General features: G+C 33.9%; 1 protein-coding gene across 1 annotated transcript in view; it reads right to left on the reverse strand.

Moving 5' to 3' along the window:
* Positions 1 to 11,414, reverse strand: part of LOC110595189 (protein FAM227B-like) — a gene marked incomplete at its 3' end in the record, with an annotated part of 24,355 nt that extends 12,941 nt beyond the window's left edge. Inside the window, exons 1-2 of the mRNA XM_021709911.1 lie at positions 11,292 to 11,414; positions 9,201 to 9,254 (exon numbers count right to left, since the gene is read on the reverse strand). Coding sequence (XP_021565586.1) covers positions 9,201 to 9,254; positions 11,292 to 11,342 — 105 coding nt within the window. The remainder of the gene's footprint in view (positions 1 to 9,200; positions 9,255 to 11,291) is intronic.
* Positions 11,415 to 19,531: the final 8,117 nt, after the last annotated feature.

The raw sequence follows: 19,531 nt of genomic DNA on the forward strand, positions 1-19,531 counted from the left end.
GGCAGTTGCCGGAAAATGCCAGGGGAGGGAGGGGCACACCTCCTCAACAAGGGTACCTGCATAATGAACATTTATATACCTAACCTTGAATTGTACCCCACATCTTTAAAATTAAAAAAATAAAAAGAGAATGAATTGAAATAATTATTCTATCTAACAATAGAGTACCTCTGAAAAAAGTCACACTGGGGATCTGAGTACTCTGCAAATCTGAATTACAAACCTAACAGGCCTGTTAACAAAAAATGACACTGGTGAACTAAAAGAAGAAGAATTAAAGCATTATCACATGAAAGCAAAAAAAAAAAAAAAAAAGACATAGAATAAGAAATAAATAACATGGAAGATCAAATACATAGATAATGAAGGAATTCAAATAAACTCTTTAGTACCTAAATAACTGAAAAATAAATTTTAAAAGTTTGACAGAATAGAGAAATAGAGCAGAAGGAAGAGGATTCTGTAGATTCCACGAAGATAAAAAATTTCTTCTGTTTAGTTCATTGCTGTATCTCCAGTATCCAGAAAAATATCTGGCAAATAGTTAGGTAGTGGATAAAAATCATTAAATGAGTGAATGAACAGAATATGATACAATAATGGAAAAGATGCTATAAAAAAATACAAAAATGTTTTTAAAAAAATAAAAATAGAAACAGAAAGGTAATGAAATGAAGGAAGAGCAGTATGAAGAGAATGTGGGAACTGATCAATAATAGAGAAATGAAAGGATTCCAATAACTGAAGGTAAAGAGGTATAACAAGACATAGAGAGGGAACAGAAATAGTATAAAATACTAAAATTACAAACAAAGACAGAAATGATAGGAACTGGCAAAAAAGAGAGGACTTTAGATTATGTGATAAAAGATAAAGTACAAAACAAGAGAAACCAATAGCTAGTATGTAAGTTGCAGGTACTGGTCTAATGTTAGTTAATAGCAGGACTGGGATTTGAACAAAGGCAATCTAACACCAGAGCCTCTGTTCCTAATTGCTAGACTTCTATCAGACATATATCTCTGCTTTTATATTTTAGAAGTAAAGAAGAAAATTAAATAGGCTTTCTAGGAAGCCACAAGAAGTTTAGAATTTACCTTTCATTTCTGTTTCATTTTATTCATTTGTTTGTTTATAATATGCCTCAATTCTAAAAGAATGACAGCTTCATGAAGGCAGGGATCTTCGTTTTTATTTCCTGATATATCCTAAGCATCTATGTGCCTGGCACATAGTAAGTGTTCAGAAATATTTCTTAAGTAAATTTGTGGCTGTTATTATTTTCTTACTATTACGCATAAGGCAAAGCCTTTGTCCAGCAAACAAAAAATTAAACATCTAATCATTTTATTCCTGGATACTTTCAAGTATCCAATAGCTTGGCAATGGATAGATATACTTAAACCTTAAAAAAATAACCACAAGAGGAGTCACAAGATGGCGACCAGACAGGTTGGACTGTGAGACCCTCCACAAAAGCAAGTGTACATAAAGACACTGCGTGAGTAGGCATGTGCTGGTGGGTGAGTGAAAGTCTGTCTGAAGGGAGACATGGCTTCATGAACCTGGGGCTCCCCTCTGAAGGTGACTGCAAGCCCCCACTACCCTGAGATTAGAGCCGTGGGCACACAAGATTGTCTGCTGTTCACAGGACTCTCCTGAGAAGAGCCAGCCGAATCCAGCTGATACTCATCACCTGGCACCTGGCCCACACCATCACCTGTTACAGAAAATCAGCTGGAGCCCCAGATCCAATCCAGATCCAATAGAGAAAGAAGATTGGGGAGAGCTGGAGAAGAGCCCTATCCCCAGTGAGGAGACACTAACCGCAGCCATTTTCTCTGTCCCAGGACCAGGCAGAGACCTACATTACCCCACCCAGCTTCGCTCAGCCTCCAACTTGGGACCTAGGGTAATCTCATCAAACTGGGAGAGATCAGCCTGTGCTGAAATCAGAGCGGAGGGGCTGAAAGTACTTTGGACTTACAGGAACAATCTCACAGTGAGTTTGGTTCCTTTTTGTTTTTTTGGTCTGTTTGTTTTGCTCATTTCTGGGTTTTTTTTTTTTTTTTTAGTTTTTTCTCTCTTTCTGTTTTTGGTAATGCTTTCGTACTTGCTTTCTGTTATTTTACTGATTTTTCTTTCTTTGGACTTCCTGTTTGTGTATGGTAAGAGTACATGGAGTTTTTTGTTGGTTTGTGTGTTTGTATGGTTGTCTGTGTGTTGTAGTTTTTTTTATTCTTCTCTGTCTTTGTGTGTCTCTTTTCATTTGTCAGATGGTAGGTCTGTCTGTTTTCCCTCTTACTCTTCTCTCCACCTTCCTCTTGCCCTCCTCCTTCCTTTTTCCATTCTTTTCCTTTTTCTTACCATATTTTGCTTTCAGGGAGCAAACCCATACTCCCACTGGATGGACAGATTATAAGGCAGTGAGAAGTGGGTTCCAGGGTACTCATACACTTGTGGGTGGATACTGGGATCTGCAGATAGATTTTCAATCACAGCTCCCCCCTCAATTAAATCTCAAAACTGCAAAAAGTACACCCCGCAACCCACAGTCCAGTTTCAGAATTGAACAAAGCCAGAGGATCCACATAAGGAAGAATAGAAGATTGAAAAAAACAGAAATAAAAGCAACCCCACCATTCCTTAACAAAAGAATTAAAGAAGAGAAAAAAAGGGGGAGGGGGAGGAAAACCTACACAAATGAAGAAAAACCAAAAGAAGAATATGGGTCTCACACAAACCTATGGGAGGTCAGACACTGAGAAAACAGACTTCAGAATGCAAACAATGAAGAGCCCCCAAAATGACTGGTCTCAAACTACAAACCCAGGTATCAAGACATTAACATAGAGAACAAATAGAATTGAGGAGGGACATATGATTGAAAACACACATGAATCAACCCAAAAATCAAAAGAATGATAACTGAGATAACAACAGTAAGAATACTGTGAATGAAATAAATAACAAACTGATAAACATGGAAAGCAGAATTAGCCAAGCAAAAGAAAGAACCTCAGAGCTTGAGACCAAAATATAGAACTAACCCAAACTGTCAAAAACATAGTAAAGAAGCTTAAAAAGACCGAACAAAACCTTCGAGATGAGTGATTATTTCAAGAGGCTGAACCAAAGAGTAATTGGATTTCCTGAGGCAGAAAGAAAGACAGAGACCACCCTCAAACAAACATTCCATGAAATTGTTCAAGAAAACTTCCCTCATAATATCAGTGATGTGACCATTCAACACAAGAGATTCAGAGAAGCCCTGCGAGACAACAAATGAGAAGACCAACTCCTAGACACACAGCAATTCACCTATACAAAGAAAGTATAAAAGAAAAAATCCTAAAGGTAGCAAGAGAAAAAAGGTCAGGCTACCTATTAGGGAAGACCAATTAGAATAGCAGCAGATTTATCTACAGAAACACTTCAGGCTAGGAGAACTTGGAGTCCAATCTTCATAGTTCTCAGAGATAAACAATTTCAATCAAGAATAAGCTTCATCAGTGAGGGAGAATTAAAATCTTTCCCAGACATTCAATCCCTAAGAACTTAAGCTGCCTCTAGACCAGCTCTACAAGAAACACTTAAGAAAGTATTAAACACAGAAGAAAGGGAAACAAGAACAATGTTCTTCACAAGAGTGCAAGAAAAAGATTGAAAACACATATGAATCAACCCAAAAACCAAAAGAAAGACAAAAAACAAATAGAAACAACTGTATAAGAACCTCATAATAGGATAAACTCTCACATTTCAATAATTAGCTTGAATGTGAATGGACTAAATGCACCACTGAAAAGACACAGAATGGCAAAATGGATAAAATATCATGAGGTGACAATATATTGTCTCCAAGAGACTCATCTCACCAGAAAGGACACTCACAGACTCAAAGTAAGAGGATGGGAAGTAAAATTTAAGGCAAACAGAAGCAGCAGTTGTGATCTTAATATCAGACAAAATACCCTTTAAGCTGCCAAAAATTAAAAAAGATACAGAAGATCACTACATAATGATAAAAGATTCAGTCCATCAATAAGCCATAGCCACCCTAAACATATATGCACCTAACATAGGAGCACCAACTTTCATAAAGCAGCTTCTAGGCAAACTTTAAAAAGATATTGACTCTAACACTATCATAGCTGGGGACTTTAATACACCCCTAACAACCCTAGACAGATCATCAAGACCAAAAATCATCAAGGAGATCTGGAACCTCAGTGTGACTCTTGACCAAAAGTACTTAATTGATACCTACAGAACACTCCACCCAACGACCACAGAATACACATTCTACTCATAACCACATGGAATGTACTCTAAGATCGACCACATCCTTGGCCATAAACCAAGCATAAACAAATTTCATAAGATTGAAATTCTGCCATATACTTTCTCAGACCACAGTGGAATAAAAATAAATATCAACACCAACAAAGTTCCCATAAAACCCACAAAGACATGGACACTAAACAGCATGATGCTAAGCAACTCCTGGGTCAACATGGAAATCAAAACAGAAAGTCAAAGAAAACTGGAAAAAAATGAAAATGAAGAAACATCTTAACAAAACCTCTGAGATGCCATGAAAGCAGTAGTAAGAGGGGAATTCATATTGCTACAAACACATATGAAAAAAATGGAAGGATCACAAGTGAACAGTCTAAAAGTCACCTAAGGAAGCTGGACAAGCAAGACCACCAAAACCCTAACTTCAGCGGAAGAATCCAGATCACCAAAATATAAATCCCAAATCTGGGACATAGAAGACAAAAAGATAATACAAAAAGTCAAGGAAACAAAAAGGTGGTTCTTTGAAAGTATAAACAAGATTGATGGTTCCCTAGCTAGACTGACCAAGAAAGAGAAAAAATCCCAAATAAACACAATTAGAGACACAAAAGATGAAGTCACAACTGACCCAGAAGAAATACAAAAGATTATCAAGACTACTATGTATACTTGTATGGAAACAAACTTGAAAACCTAAAGGAAATGAAAGACTTTCTGACATCACACAACCTTCCCAGGTAGAAACAAGAGGAAATCGAGATGCTATATAGACCAGTAATATTCCAGGAAATTGATTATGTCATAAGAAAACTACCAACAAAAGAAAAACCCCTGGACCAGATGGCTTTCCAGCAGAATTCTACAAAACATACAAGGAGGAATTGATACCAATGCTATTGAAAGTATTCCAGGTGATTGAAAAAGATGGAACTCTCCCCAAAACCTTTTATTAAGCTAACATCACATTGATACCCAAGCCAGGTAAAGATCCAAGAAAGAAAGAGAACTACAGACCAATATCCTTGATGAACACAGATGCTAAAATTCTCAACAATATCCTAGCAAACCGGATTCAACAACAAATCTCAAAAATCATTCACCATGACCAAGTAGGCTTCATCCTCAGGATGCAAGGCTGGTTCAGCATTCATAAGACCATAAATGTAATTAAATACATCAACAGATGTAAAACAAAATCACATGATTATATTATTAGATGCAGAAAAAGCTTTTGATAAAATGCAGCACCCCTTCTTGATAAAAACCCTCAAACATCTAGGCATAGATGGAACATACCTCAAACTAGTAAGTGACATCTATGAGAAACCCACAGCAAGCATACTGCTAAACAGACAGTAATTGGAACCATTCCCCAGAAAATTGGAACAAGACAAGGACGCCCACTTTTACCCCTCCTGTTCAATGTAGTTTTGGAAGCCCTAGCTAGAGCAATTAGAGAAGAGAAGTGATCAAGGGTATCCAAATAGGAAAAGAGGAAATCAAGTTATGCAGATGACATGAATCTATACCTCAAAAACCCAAGAGAATCTGTCAAAAACCTCCCTGTGCTGATAAAGGATTTTGGTAAAGTCTCAGGGTATAAAATAAATGTGCAAAAGACAATCACATTTCTATAAACCAATAATAAACAAACAGAAACAAAAATAAAAAGCACATTCCCATTCACAATAGCCACAAAAAAAAAAAAAAAAAATGAAATACCTTGGCATGTTCCTAACCAGAGATGTGAAAGACATTTACAATGAAAACTACAAAACACTACTCAAAGAAATCAAAGATGGCACAAACAAGTGGAAAAATATCCCATGCTCATGGATTGGAAGAATCAATATTGTTAAGATGTTCATTTTACCTAAGGCAATCTATAGATTTAATGCAATACCCATCAAATGACCAACAACAATCTTCTCAGACAAAAACAACAATCCAGGAATTCATATGAAAACATAAATGACCATGAATATCCAAAACAACCCTCAGCAAAAACAAAAAACAAAACAAAACAAAAAGCAGGAGGTATCACACTCCCAGACTTTAAACTTTATTATAAAGCTACAATAATCAAAACAGCCTGGTATTGGTACAAGAACAGGCACATAGACCAATGGAAAAGAATTGAGATTCGAGAAGCAAGACCTCAATTTCTCAACCAACTCATCTTTGAAAAAGCCTCCACCACCCACCACTGGGGAGAGGAGAACCGATTCAGTAAACGGTGCTGGGAAAACTGGCTGACCACATGCAGAAGATTGAAACAGGACCCCTACCTATCCTCATACACAAAAACCAACTCTTAATGGATCCAGACCTAAATGTAAAACCTCAAACTATAAGAACTTTAGAAAACGCAGGAGACACCCTTATGGAAATTGGAACTGGCAACCAATTCCTGATCAAAACCTCAAGTGCCAATGCCATAATAGGTAAGATAGACAAGTAGGACCTCATCAAACTGACAAGCTTATGCAAAGCCATAGAAATCATCAAGAGAGCAGGGAGACAGCCCACAAACTGGGAAAAAGTATTTCAAAGGCCTAACATCTAGGATCTACAAGGAACTCAAATGTGCTGAAAAGAAAAAAAACCAAATAGCCCCATTACAAAGTGGGCAAAAGATATGAATAGACACTTCTCAAAAGAAGACATACAAGCAGCCAACAGATACATGAAAAAGTGCTCAGCCTCACTAGTCATCAAAGAAATGCCATCTCCAGTCAGAATGGCCATCATCAATAACTCAAAAAACAACAGATGCTGGAGAGGATGTGGCAAAAAGGGAACACTTCTACACTGTTGGTGGGAATGTAAACTAGTACAGCCTCTCTGTAAAACAGTGTGGCGATTCCTAAAAGTTCTAAAAATCGACCTTCCATATGACCCTGCAATCCCCCTACTGGGAATATACCTGGAATAACTCAAGTCACTCTATAAAAAAGACACCTGCACATGCATGTTTATCATGGCATTTTTCACAATAGCAAGAACATGGAACCAACCACGCTGCCCATCAAAAGAGGACTGGATTAAAAAACGTGGTATATATACAAATGGAATATTACGTAGCCATAAAGAAGAACAAAATCATGAACTCTGCAGCAACCTGGATAGACTTAAACGAGTCTATAATACTGAGTGATCTTTCACAGAAACAAAGAACTGATTATCCCATGTTCTCACTCATAAGTGGACCTTGAACAACTATCATACTATAAGAAAAGGATTGGCAGTAACGGGAAGCTGCAGGGAGTGGGGGGGGGGGGCGGGCAGGAGGTAGGATTGGCAGTAGTTGGAATCTGCTTAGGGAAGGGGGGCACACCTCATTAAGAAGGGTACCTGAATAATGAATATTTGTATGCCTACCACTGAATTGTACCCCACAATTTTAAAATAAAAAACTTAAAATTTAAAAAATTAAAAATTTCTACAGAATGTGAATTGGAAAATCCTGACAATAAGAAAAGGTTTACAAATAAACACATAAATGACAAAATGCAACAAATGGATATACTGTTTTGTCAAATGCTATGATAAAAATTGCAGGCTATAATTATAGCCTTTGCATACAGATAGAAATACAGTATTCCTCTGCATATAAGGATATGATAATACTGACATGTACTTTAATTTGATTTGATTCTATCTTTAGTGATGGGCTAGCATAAATCTATTATCTTGATTTGATCAATACCATTCTACATTAGAACAAAATAATTAAATATATTTTCCACAGCAAATAATTAGAAATTTTCATTTGAAATCATAGGTCCTTAAACATATATAATGATGTAGTCCAAACAGCTCTATTATTTGGACAGGTTGTCTTAGTTTTAAGTATAATCCTTTTGTTTTGGCATTAAAAAGACCAGAAACACTGTCATTAAGCTGCAGCACATTTTCATCATTATTTAATTCAAAGAGTTACAAAAAACTTGTCCTAAAAATACTTCAAAATTTTTTGGCTCTGCCACAGTGATTGAAATAAACTTTTGTAAACTAGGAATATTTTCATCCAAGACAACTCGATCTTTTCTCAAAACACTGGTGAGTAGGGATGTACTCACATAAACAAATGAAAGAACAGAAAATAGATGTTTAAAAATAGATATTTTGAAACTTCATTGTCAAAAGTTTGGTCATAGAACAGCAAATTCTGTTTATATTTAAACATAAATAAATGCATATTATTTATATTCCAATCTACTCAAAATACAAATGCAACTAATAAAAAGCTACCTTTTTTCCTCTGTCATCTACACTGACAGCTTTATTCTAGCTCTTACTTGACACTCGTTCATGCAAAACAAGCCAGATCTTCATACTTGTAAGTGCATAGGCTCAAAGAAAAACTCCTTAGCAAGCTCAGTAACTCCAGAAGAAGTCAATAGTTACACATAATAATGGAAACTCCAGAAGAAGTCGATAGTTACACAAAATAATGGAAATAATGGAAGCTTTCAACATGAAAACATTTTGAATTTTTCATTCTGAGTCAACAATCAAGGAGTATTGATGCAGCACCTCTACAAATTACCTGTGAGCCTTAGCTGTGGTGCATGGATAAACTAAGTAAATACAATTGTCAGATATTCTTTAAATTAAGTTACATAAGATGAAAATCTTATATTAGAATAAGTATACAGAAATGTCTGTATAAGAGTGGAATTTTTAAAATGTGAAAAAAAGAATATTGATAAGAGAGAAAGACTATATAAAATGGAGCCTACTGAAAAGAGATAAATATTTATAAACACTTTCCACATTAAAACATAGTTCTCAAATTTCTATTCTGAAAGTCTGTTCCTAGCCTTCCACAATCTCCATAACTGATATTTTAGAAGGATGTATTGGCACGTAAAATAGGATGTTCTACTTACCCAATTTTGAAACTTTAAGAATTCTTCAACACTCTGTGGAGGTTCTTGCATTTTCTAATGAAGTAAAATCAATATTTCTCATTGACAAAAATTCAGATTGTTCACAATGCTTATACATAATTTACTTAAATAAAATGACACTTAAGTTATAATATTCAGAGCTGTAAGATATTATAAAATGTTCATTTTGTAACATGACTACACTTTGAAAAGGGACAAATAAATGTTTACATTCTGAGCCTCCAAATTCTGTAAAAGGTTGCTCTCTTATACAATGGCACTAGAGAAAAAAATCCACATGAATCTTGTTGAATGTCCTCATTTGAAATTCCTATAAGAGTTCTAAAATATTCTGGGCTATTGTGGATGGTGTCTATCATAAATCCAGAGCCAAAAATATATAACATGTACTTTTTGCTGATGAAATATTTTTAAAAGACAAACAAGTAACATGGTAAAAAATAATTTAAATACTTGAATATTTCAGTCTAATAGGTAATGACACCATTTTTTATTAGTAGTTTCATTGTGACTTGAAAATAAACTCAACATTAGAAAAACTAATTTTAATCAAGAACACACCTTGCTCCTTCTTGCCTTAGAAACTGCACATATTCTTCCTTCTGTTTAGAAGTCTCCCTTTCCCAAACCTTCTACTTCCAATCCCTTCTTGGCCTATTTAACTCTTCTTTCAAATAGCAAATTAAAAGTCACTTTTTCTAGAAAGTCTTCCTACTCTCCCAAAAATTTTTCCATGGTAACATACAGCAGTTTATTTCTATGAGAATAGAAACTCTGGTGCAATCACAGTTGAACTGAATCACACAGTGGCTGGCTCATAGTCAATGTACAATAAGTATTTGCAATGTGTAAAAATTAATGAATAAATGAGTAAATTTAACATAAAAAATGTGTAGTTATTTGAAAAATAATTTAAAAAATCTCTATATACTTAAAAACCAGTGAGAAGACAAAAATAAGAGAAATTCAGAGTATAATATCTTAGTATCCACGATGACATCACTGAAAAGATTGCATTATATTTTTATTTACTAAAACACATATTTTACATCAATATATAAAATAGTCAAGATTACAAAATCACAAGGCCATGTTTTGTAAAAATAATTACACATCTGAGTTTGAAGAGAATATTTTATTCTTTTAATGTTTGAAATATATGATGAACATAAGTAAATGTCTAACCAATAATACAACAATAATAAGATAAAGAGTGTATGTGGCAACCATAATAGAAAATAGATGTTTAGACAGAAGTAACGATGCATAGAGATGTCAAGAAAATTTTAAAGGAAACAGAACTCTAGGGCAAGTCATGTTGAGAAGGGTGAGAGATATGAGAGATGGTATGCACAAAAGGCTTATAGAAAGAAAACGTTCATAATATAATATCTTCAGGAACAGTGAGTATAGCTATTGGGCTAGAAGGAACTAGCAGTATATTTTTAAATGTACACAATATAAAAGAACCTAATTGAAACAATTTAAGTATTGACTTTTTTTCTTATAATGGCTTTCAAACCACTTCTAGTACAAGGCACTAAAAGTAATACCCACATTTAAGTTAAAGGGAATTAGAAAAAGGCACTAAGAAAGTGAAGTGTGCATAGAAAAAACTCCAGCTCATTTCAATGCAAGATTTCAAGGTTCCATCAGGATAAAGTTAAAAGGAGGTAAGGCATAAATTAAATAGATTTATACTTTTGTTAGGATGTAGAAGGATATAAAACACCTATGCTTCCATGGTAACAACAAGAAAAACTTGGACCCCCCCCAAAAAAAAACCATGCTTTTCTATGGTGTTAGTGAAAAGTAGTGAATGTCATAAACAGGACCAGCTATATGATTTGTGAAAATTCAGAGACTCTTGTTCAAAAATTATTAAGTACTTCAAGATGATCACATCAGACCATCAAACCAAGTACAAGGTCTTTCTCAGCATGAAGCCCTGTGTAACTGCAGAGGTTGAGAACCTATGAAGCCAGGCCTATCTGGAAGCCCTGATTAGCTGAAATACAGAGAGAAAAATGCCGTTTATAAGTGAGAATAAAGTTGTGGCAGCTTCCTTACGTGGAAGACAGTTCTGCTGTCCATCCTTTGATACTTCTGTTGGCCTTCCATGATGCAGTAACTTTGCAGAGATGAAGAGAAATCAGCTGGGCTTTAGGCATCCATGTGAGTTGGGGGACCAAACTAGAGTCTGAAAGACACCAAAATACAAAAATAAATGATTCAGTCAAACAACCCCTTTCCCCTTCCCCCCAAACCTCATCTCTGAATTTTACCAAGAAAGTAGCAATGGAGGAGGAGCTGGAAAGAGAAAAATTGTACAGACCAATAAATTATCAATTCTTGGATTCCAGGGCTCTGACAAAGTTGATCCTAAAAGTGAACCAAAAATATCTAAAACTTCAGTCCAAACTTCTCCCAGCTCCAATATTGACAAGATAAATGGTGGCTATGAAGGATTAGGTGGAGTTTAAGTTAATCATAGCTGGACTCATCTAATTAAAACTGCATCCAATCCTAAAGCTCAACTCAACTATAGAAGAATTCTAAAAGATTAGCCTCTTACTCTAAATACCAAAGAAAGAACAGAAAAAGAAAGGGAAGGAAAACTAAAAAAGAAAAGGCTTGGGTTCTCTAAAATAAACTAAATTAAATTTCAGCCTTCATATTTTTTTCTACATACACAGTATGTGTAATACACAGTAAAACACTTACATAACACAAAGAAGGAAGGAAATGGAATCCATAATCCAGAGAAAACACTAGCAGCATAAATCAATTAACTGAGGAACCAGTTACTATAATTAGCAGACAAGAACTTTAAAGCAACTATTAAAAATATTTAAATATTTTAAAATATTGGTTGGATTATAGTCAATGAAGCAATGGAGTACTTTAAGAGAAATGGAAATTCTAAAAAAGGAATAAATGAAAATTATAGAATCATACATACACTAATCATAAGAAAGCTGAATGTCTTACTCATATCAGAAAAAAATAGGCTTCAAGACAAGGAGTATTACCAGACAAAATTAAGAATTTTTCATATTGAAAAATTGTCAGTTCATTAAGAAAACATGCTAATACTAAATGTGTTTGCATCTAAGAACAGAGTTTCAAGATAAATGTAGTAAAAATTGATAAAATTAGGGGGAAACATAGGTACAAACACAAATATAGTTGAAGATCTAATACTTCTCTGAGTAACTGATGAATCAAGTACACATACACAAATCAGTAAGGAGATAAAAGATTATCAATATTGATAAGTAATTTATTATCAATATGATCAAGTAACTTAACCTAACTGACAAGCATAGAACACTTAATCTAATTGACATTTATAGAACAACTACACTCCACAATTGCAGAATATACAGTCTTTTAAACTAATGGAACATAGAACATTCACAATGATGAAACTATGCTGAACATAAGACAAGTTTTAAAATATTTCAAATAACTAAAATCAATCAGAGTATGTTCTCTGTCTACAATAGAATTAAGAACAGTAACAAAAAGATATTCAGAAAATTCTTGATTATTAAGCAATCCATTTCTAAAAAAACATGACTCAGAGAAGAAATAATAAGAGCAATTAGAAATTTTTTTCTAACTAAATGATAATGAAAGGCAATGAAAATACAACATACCAAAACTTGTGGTTATACCTAAACTTGTGTTAGAAAAAAAACCGTTAGCTTAAGGTGCTTAGGAAAATAAAAACGAAAAGAAACTTAAAAAGAAAAATAAGCAGAGAAAAGCAAATAATAAAGATATGAGCAGAGATTAATAAACTTAAAAATATGGTAAGAGAGAAAGCAACAAACCAAATCAATCTTTGAAAAAAGGAAGAAAAAAATGTTAAGCCCTTAGTAGAAGTGAATTTTAAAAAGAGAGAAAAAGATAACTGACTAATATTAGTAATGATGGAAGGAGTATCACTATAGTTTCTAGAAACATAGTCATGACTAAATGACATAAAATTTAAAACTTTATTCATAAATTCAATAACCTGAATGAAATGGACAAATCTTTTAAAAATCACTAAAAATAAAAAATCTATTTATCTATTTTTTAAAATGTGAAATCATAATTTAAAACCTTCCCATAAAGAATCTCCAGGTCAAGAAAGCTATAGTATAAAAAACATTTAAGGAAGAAGTAATATGATTTAATATAAACTCTTGAAATAAGAGTGGGGGGGAAACTTCCTAAATTATTTTATGAAGCCAGTGTCATTTTGACACCAAAATCTGACAAGGATTTTCCAAAAAGAAGTATAAATCAAATATCCCTCAAATCATAGATACACTTTTTAAAACAAATTACTAGCAAATTGAGAACAGCAAGGCATAAGAAGGATAATATACAATGCTCAAGTGAGATTTGTTTTGGAAATCAGTTATAATAATTTTATAATGACTTTAATATATCAGTATTGAGTACACTTCAATGTTGTGGTAATCCTTAATGTATGAAATTAAAAATTCTATGCAATTGATCATTTTTATGATTATAATAACTTTATTCATTATGACTTTGAAGATATATTCTAAAGATTCATAGAAGACTTGAACATATTTTATATTTAGGTATTTTCACTTTAAACCCAGTATCTTTAAAACACAGTTTATAATCATCCCTTGAAATAAGTCCTTCCTTTATGTAAATCTTGTTCTTGTTTTCAATGACAGAGGTTTCACTATTATCCAGGTTTGAAGTGTGACCAGCTGCTTGGTTTTAGATTCTGACATCTGTCTCTTTAGCTCAGCATGACCTCTATGTTCTACTTGGGTTTCTGCCTTGTGTCAAGTTCCAAAAATTGCTTCAGGCAGACTACTGAGGCAACTGTAGGACCCATTTCAGTCTGCTCTTAGAGAGCACAGCCTGGGTTCCTTATTATCCAATATATGAAAATAGCGGTTTCATATATTTTTCCTGTGCTGTAGATGTTTATGATAGAGAGACAAACCTGATACCAGATATTGTATCATAATCGACTATTTACTTTTCCCCCATTTTTAACATACAGTATTTTTAGAGCAGTTTTAGGTTCACAAGCTGAATGGAAAGTACATAAAGTTCCCATATATCCACTGCTCCCCTACATGCACTGCTTACCCCACTTTCAACATCTTGCCCCAGAGTGGTACATTTGTTATGAGTGATGAACCTACACTGGTACATCATTTTCACCCAAAATTCATAGCTTATTTTAGCATTTATTCTTGGTCAATGGATTTTGACAAATGTTTAATGACATGTATACACCACTATAGTATCATATAGAATAGATGCATTACTCTAAAACTCCATTGTACTCCACATATTCATTCCTTCCTTTCCTTGACCCCTTGCAACTACTTATCTTTTTTACTGTCTCCGTAGTCTTGCCTTTTCCAGAAATTCATACAGTTTGAATCATACACTATGTAGCCTTTCCAGATTGCCTTCTTTCAATTAGCAATATGCATTTTGGTTCCTTCATGTCTTCTCATGACTTGATAGCTCATCTCTTTGTAGAACTGATTATATTTCATTGTCTGAATGTACCACAGCTTACTTACTAAGGTTTATTTTATGTTTTGTCAATTATGAATAAAGCTACTATAAACATCTGTGTTTAGGTTTTTGAGTGAACATACATTTTCAACTCGTGGTTAAATAATAAGGAGTGTAATCGCTAGATGCAGGGTAAGAAAATGTTTAGTTTAGTAGCAACTGCCAAACAATCTTTCAAAGTGGCTCTACCATTTTGCATTCCCACCAACAGTAAATGGGAATTCATAGTAATATATATCTTTGCCAACATTTTATGTTGATCATGTTTTGGACTTTGGTTATCCTAATAGGTATGTTTTAATTCACAGTTCCCTAATGATACATATGTTGAACATCTTTTCATATGTTTATTTGCCATCTATATATATCCTTATTATATAGTCTGTCCAAGTCTTTTGCCCATTTTTAAATTTTTTTATTTTCTTATTGTTGAGTTTTAAGAGGTCTTTGCATATTTTGGATAACAGTGCTTTATCAGATGTCTTTTGCAAGTACTTTTCCCAGTCCATGGTTTGTCTTCTCACTTTAGTGAAGTCCAGATTATCATTTGTTTTCTTCATGAATCATGCCTTTGGTGTTGTGTTTAAAAAGTAATAACCAAAACCAAGGTCCTCTGGGTTTTCTCCTATGTTATCTTCTAGAAATTTTATAGTTTTGTATTTTACATTTAGGTCTATTATCCATTTTAAGTTAATTTTTGTGATGGTTTTAAGGTTTGTGTCTGTATCCCTTTATATATTTTTTTAACATGTGAATATCCAGTTGTTCTAACACCATTTATTGAAAAGACCATACTTTCTCATTTGTATTGCCTTTGCCCCTTTGTCAAAGATCAGTTGGATATACCTGCGTGAGTCTATTTTGGGGATTGCTATTCTGTTTCATTGATAAATTTTTCTATTCTTTTGCTAATACCATAGTGTTTTGATTACTACTGCTTAATAATAAGTCTTGAGGTCCAGTAGTATCAGTTCTTTACTTTTAAGTGTTGAATGTGTATCTAGCAACATTATTAAATACATATATGAATTCTAATAGTTTCTGTAGATTCTTTTGGATTTTCTACAAGTGTAACCATACTTTCTGCCAGCAATGGCAGTTTATTTCTTACTTATCAGATTTTATTTCTTTTGCTTGATGGATTATACTGAACTAAGACATCTTATATGATACTGAATAGAAGTGGCAATAATAACCATATTTGGTTTTTTGTCAATATTTAGAGAAAGTTTTCAACATTTCAAGATCAATTACAATGTTTGTTATAGGTATCTTTGCGGATACTCTTTTATCAGATTAAGGGTATTTTCTTCTGGAATGGTGTTAAATTTTATCAAATGATTTTTCTATACCTATTGAGATAGCCCAACTTTATTGATATGGTGAATTATATAGATTTAAAAAGTAAAATCAACCTAGAATTCTCAGAATAAATTCATTGGTTATAATGTATTCTTTTAAAATATATTGTTGGAAAAAAATAATAAAAATAAAATATATTGCTTAATGTGATTTGCACATGTTTTGTTTAGAGCCTCTAGAACTATTTTTTTTATTGACTAGCTAATGCAATAAACTACCTTAGTACTCAGTAGTTTAAAGTAAGTCATTCTTTTTCCTCACATATATCTATAGGTTAACTTGGTATTCCATGGATCTAGGCTAGACTTTCAGCTGAGTGGTTCTGCAGTTTCCTAAACTTAATGGAGTAACTCTTCCAGCTATGGCTCTGTTCCAACTGCCTCTCATTCCTCCTGGAACCAGCAGGCTACTTGGAGCATACTCTTCTTTTCCATGAAGATGGCAGATGCAAAAGATAGAAGGCTCCATTGTGTAAGCACATTTCAACTCCTTTTTTGCATCTTGTTTACTAACATCCCAGTGGCCAAAGTTAAATAATATGGATAAGTTTAGACTCAAAGGTTGGGAGGGATACATTCTGCTCATGAAGGTGGGAGCTTCTATAATGTCATATGACAAAGGGCATGCATACAAGAAGGAATGGAGAACTGGGGCTAATAATAAAAGTTACAATAATGAATTTTTTTATCTTATAATGTCCTTGTGAAGATTTGGGATTAAGGTTTTTCTGGTTTCAAAAAAACAAATAGCTGGAAAATGCCTCTGTTTTTCTGCTCTCTGAAATAATTTGAAAATCTGAATGATCTGTACTATTTCTTCCTTTCTTCTTTAAATGTCTGATGGATCTTGCTAGTGAAGCTATCTGAACCTGAAATTACGGGAGACGCTTTAAATTAAGGACTTAATTGTGACCCCTCAATATGATTATAATGGGTTGGATATGGGACCTCTGAGGAGGTAATTAGGTTAAATAAGGTCATAAGAGTGGGGCCCTAATCTAATAGGAATGGTGTCTTTATAAGATCAGACACCAGACAGCTTGTTTGCTCATGTGCTGGAGCGTGCGCTCACTCTCTCTTGCGTGCACGCTCTCTCTTTCTCTCTTTCTCTATATATCTCTATCTTTGTGTCTATCACTATCTCTATATTGCTATCACTATCTCTATCTTTCTCTCTCCATATATACACAGAGAAGGGGCCATTTGAGGCAATGTTGAGAAGGCAGTAATATACAAGCCAGGAAGAGAGACCTCATCAGAAATCCTGATGGCACCTTGATCGAGGACTTTTGATCTCTGAAATTGTAAGAAAATACATTTCTGGTAAGTCATCCAGTTTGAGTAGCAGCCTAGATAGACTAGTAGACTTATAGCAGCCTGAGCAGACTAACAGAGATATAATTTCTCAAAATTAATGTAGAATCATTCAGTATTCTATTACTTCTTTATATAAATTTTGGTAAATTGTTTTTCAAAGAAAACAAAAAATGTCAAATATCTTGACATAAATATTTATTCTTAATATCCTTTTATTATCACTATCTGTAGGGTCTGTGGTGATGTTTCATTTTCATTTCTGATATCTGTACTTTGAGTTTTTTTCTTGGACAGTCTATCTAAATGTTTGTCAACTTTATTAAGCTTTTCAAAGAACCAATTTTGGCTCTTCTTTGTTTCTTTTCTTTAGTGCATATTTGTTTTTTATTTCATTGCTTTCTTCTCTTTTCTTCAGTAGTCCCTTTTCTTCTATGAATGCTTGAGAAACTCCCAATGATCAATTTTGCTGTACTATGAAGCTGATTATTCAACAATGCCTAATCAGACACCATGAGCTTTCTATCACCATTTAAATCCTTATTTTTCATTATGAAAAGAAAGTCAAGGTTTACTAGATATTTAAGGAATAACTGTAAAATTATTTAAAGGAAAAATCCAAACACATAACTAAAAACAATATCTGGGAGAATACAAACAATGTGGGAAACAGAAGGAAACTTCAAAAAAGTCCTTAAGATTCTTAGAGAACTATAAAAGGACAATGTATGTCTAAAACCAAATCAGAATGTTATAAAGGAATGTAGAGTAAGGGAAAAAATGTAAAGTACAAATATAACTGTATAAATTAAATATGCAACAAAAAAGCCTATGTAAAAAAAGGTGAAAAAATCTTCTGGAAACTAGGACAACATTAAAGAAAAGAATCAGAGGGAAAAATAGATAAGAATTTAGAAAATTATGCCAGGAAAATGACTTTCAGCTGATAAGTTTAAATATAGATAGAGTATCAATTAAGTATGTAGCATTTTCAGATCTGAAATATACTAAAAAAAAAAAATCACCATTTCCCCCCATATTAGTTCATATAGCTGCTGTAACAAATTACCACAAATGTAGTTTCTTAAAACAACAAAAAATTTTTGTCTCACAGTTTTGGAGGTCAGAAGTCTGAAATGGGACTGCAGGGTTGTGCTCCCTCCTTCTGGAGGCTCTATGGTTGAATCTGGTGAATCTGCTTCCTTCCATTTTCTAGATTCTAGCAATCACCTGCATTCTTTTGTTCACAGTTCCTTTATCTAACTTCAAAACCAGCAGTGTAAATAGTTCTTCTCTCTCTGGCATCTTGTTTCTCTCTTATGAGGATCCTTTGATTATGCACAGCCATCCGGACAATCCAGGGTGATCGTTCCATCTCAAGCTATTACATTGTGGAGTAATTCATATATAGTAATAGCAACCCAATGCTCAAGCTAATAAATAGTATCACTTGCTTTTTATTCTGTGCAATGGAACTACTTCCAAAAAACTAAGAGTTAACCCGTGGGTTTGAGACCTGCCTGGGCAACTTGGCGAGACCTCATCTCCACAATCAAAAAATTAGCCAGGCGTTCCAGCTACCTGGAAAGCTGAGGCGGAAGTATCGCCGGAGCCCAGCAGGTCGAGGCTGCGGTGGCCAGGAGCGGCCACTGCACTCCAGTCTGGGTGACAGAGTGAGACTCCAACTCAAAAAACAAACAAAAAAAACCCCAAAACAAACAAAACACTAAGAGTTAAGTTAAAAATGAAAATGGCTGTCAATTACTTATTCCCAGCTTAGAGAACTTGCTATTGCTGCTTTCCTTATCCTGAAAGTTCATCTTTCTCCCTAAATTAGTGACTTTCAAACTTTTTAGTGGGCCTCACGATAAGAAAAACATTTCACAAAGACCGAGTGTACACATACATGCATATTAATATATATAATGCCCATATATAACTAAAAGCTCCAAAAACCAATACTTAACTTTACAAATTAATACTAAATTTACTTAAATATGCTTATATCTCCAGCCTATATTATTTCATTTCTTAAAAAGTGTTAAAAGATTTCCTGGCTTC

The sequence above is a fragment of the Carlito syrichta genome, unplaced genomic scaffold (assembly GCF_000164805.1).
Source record: "Carlito syrichta isolate Samal-C Ts95f unplaced genomic scaffold, Tarsius_syrichta-2.0.1 Scaffold287681, whole genome shotgun sequence".
In the NCBI taxonomy this organism is placed as follows: domain Eukaryota; kingdom Metazoa; phylum Chordata; class Mammalia; order Primates; family Tarsiidae; genus Carlito; species Carlito syrichta.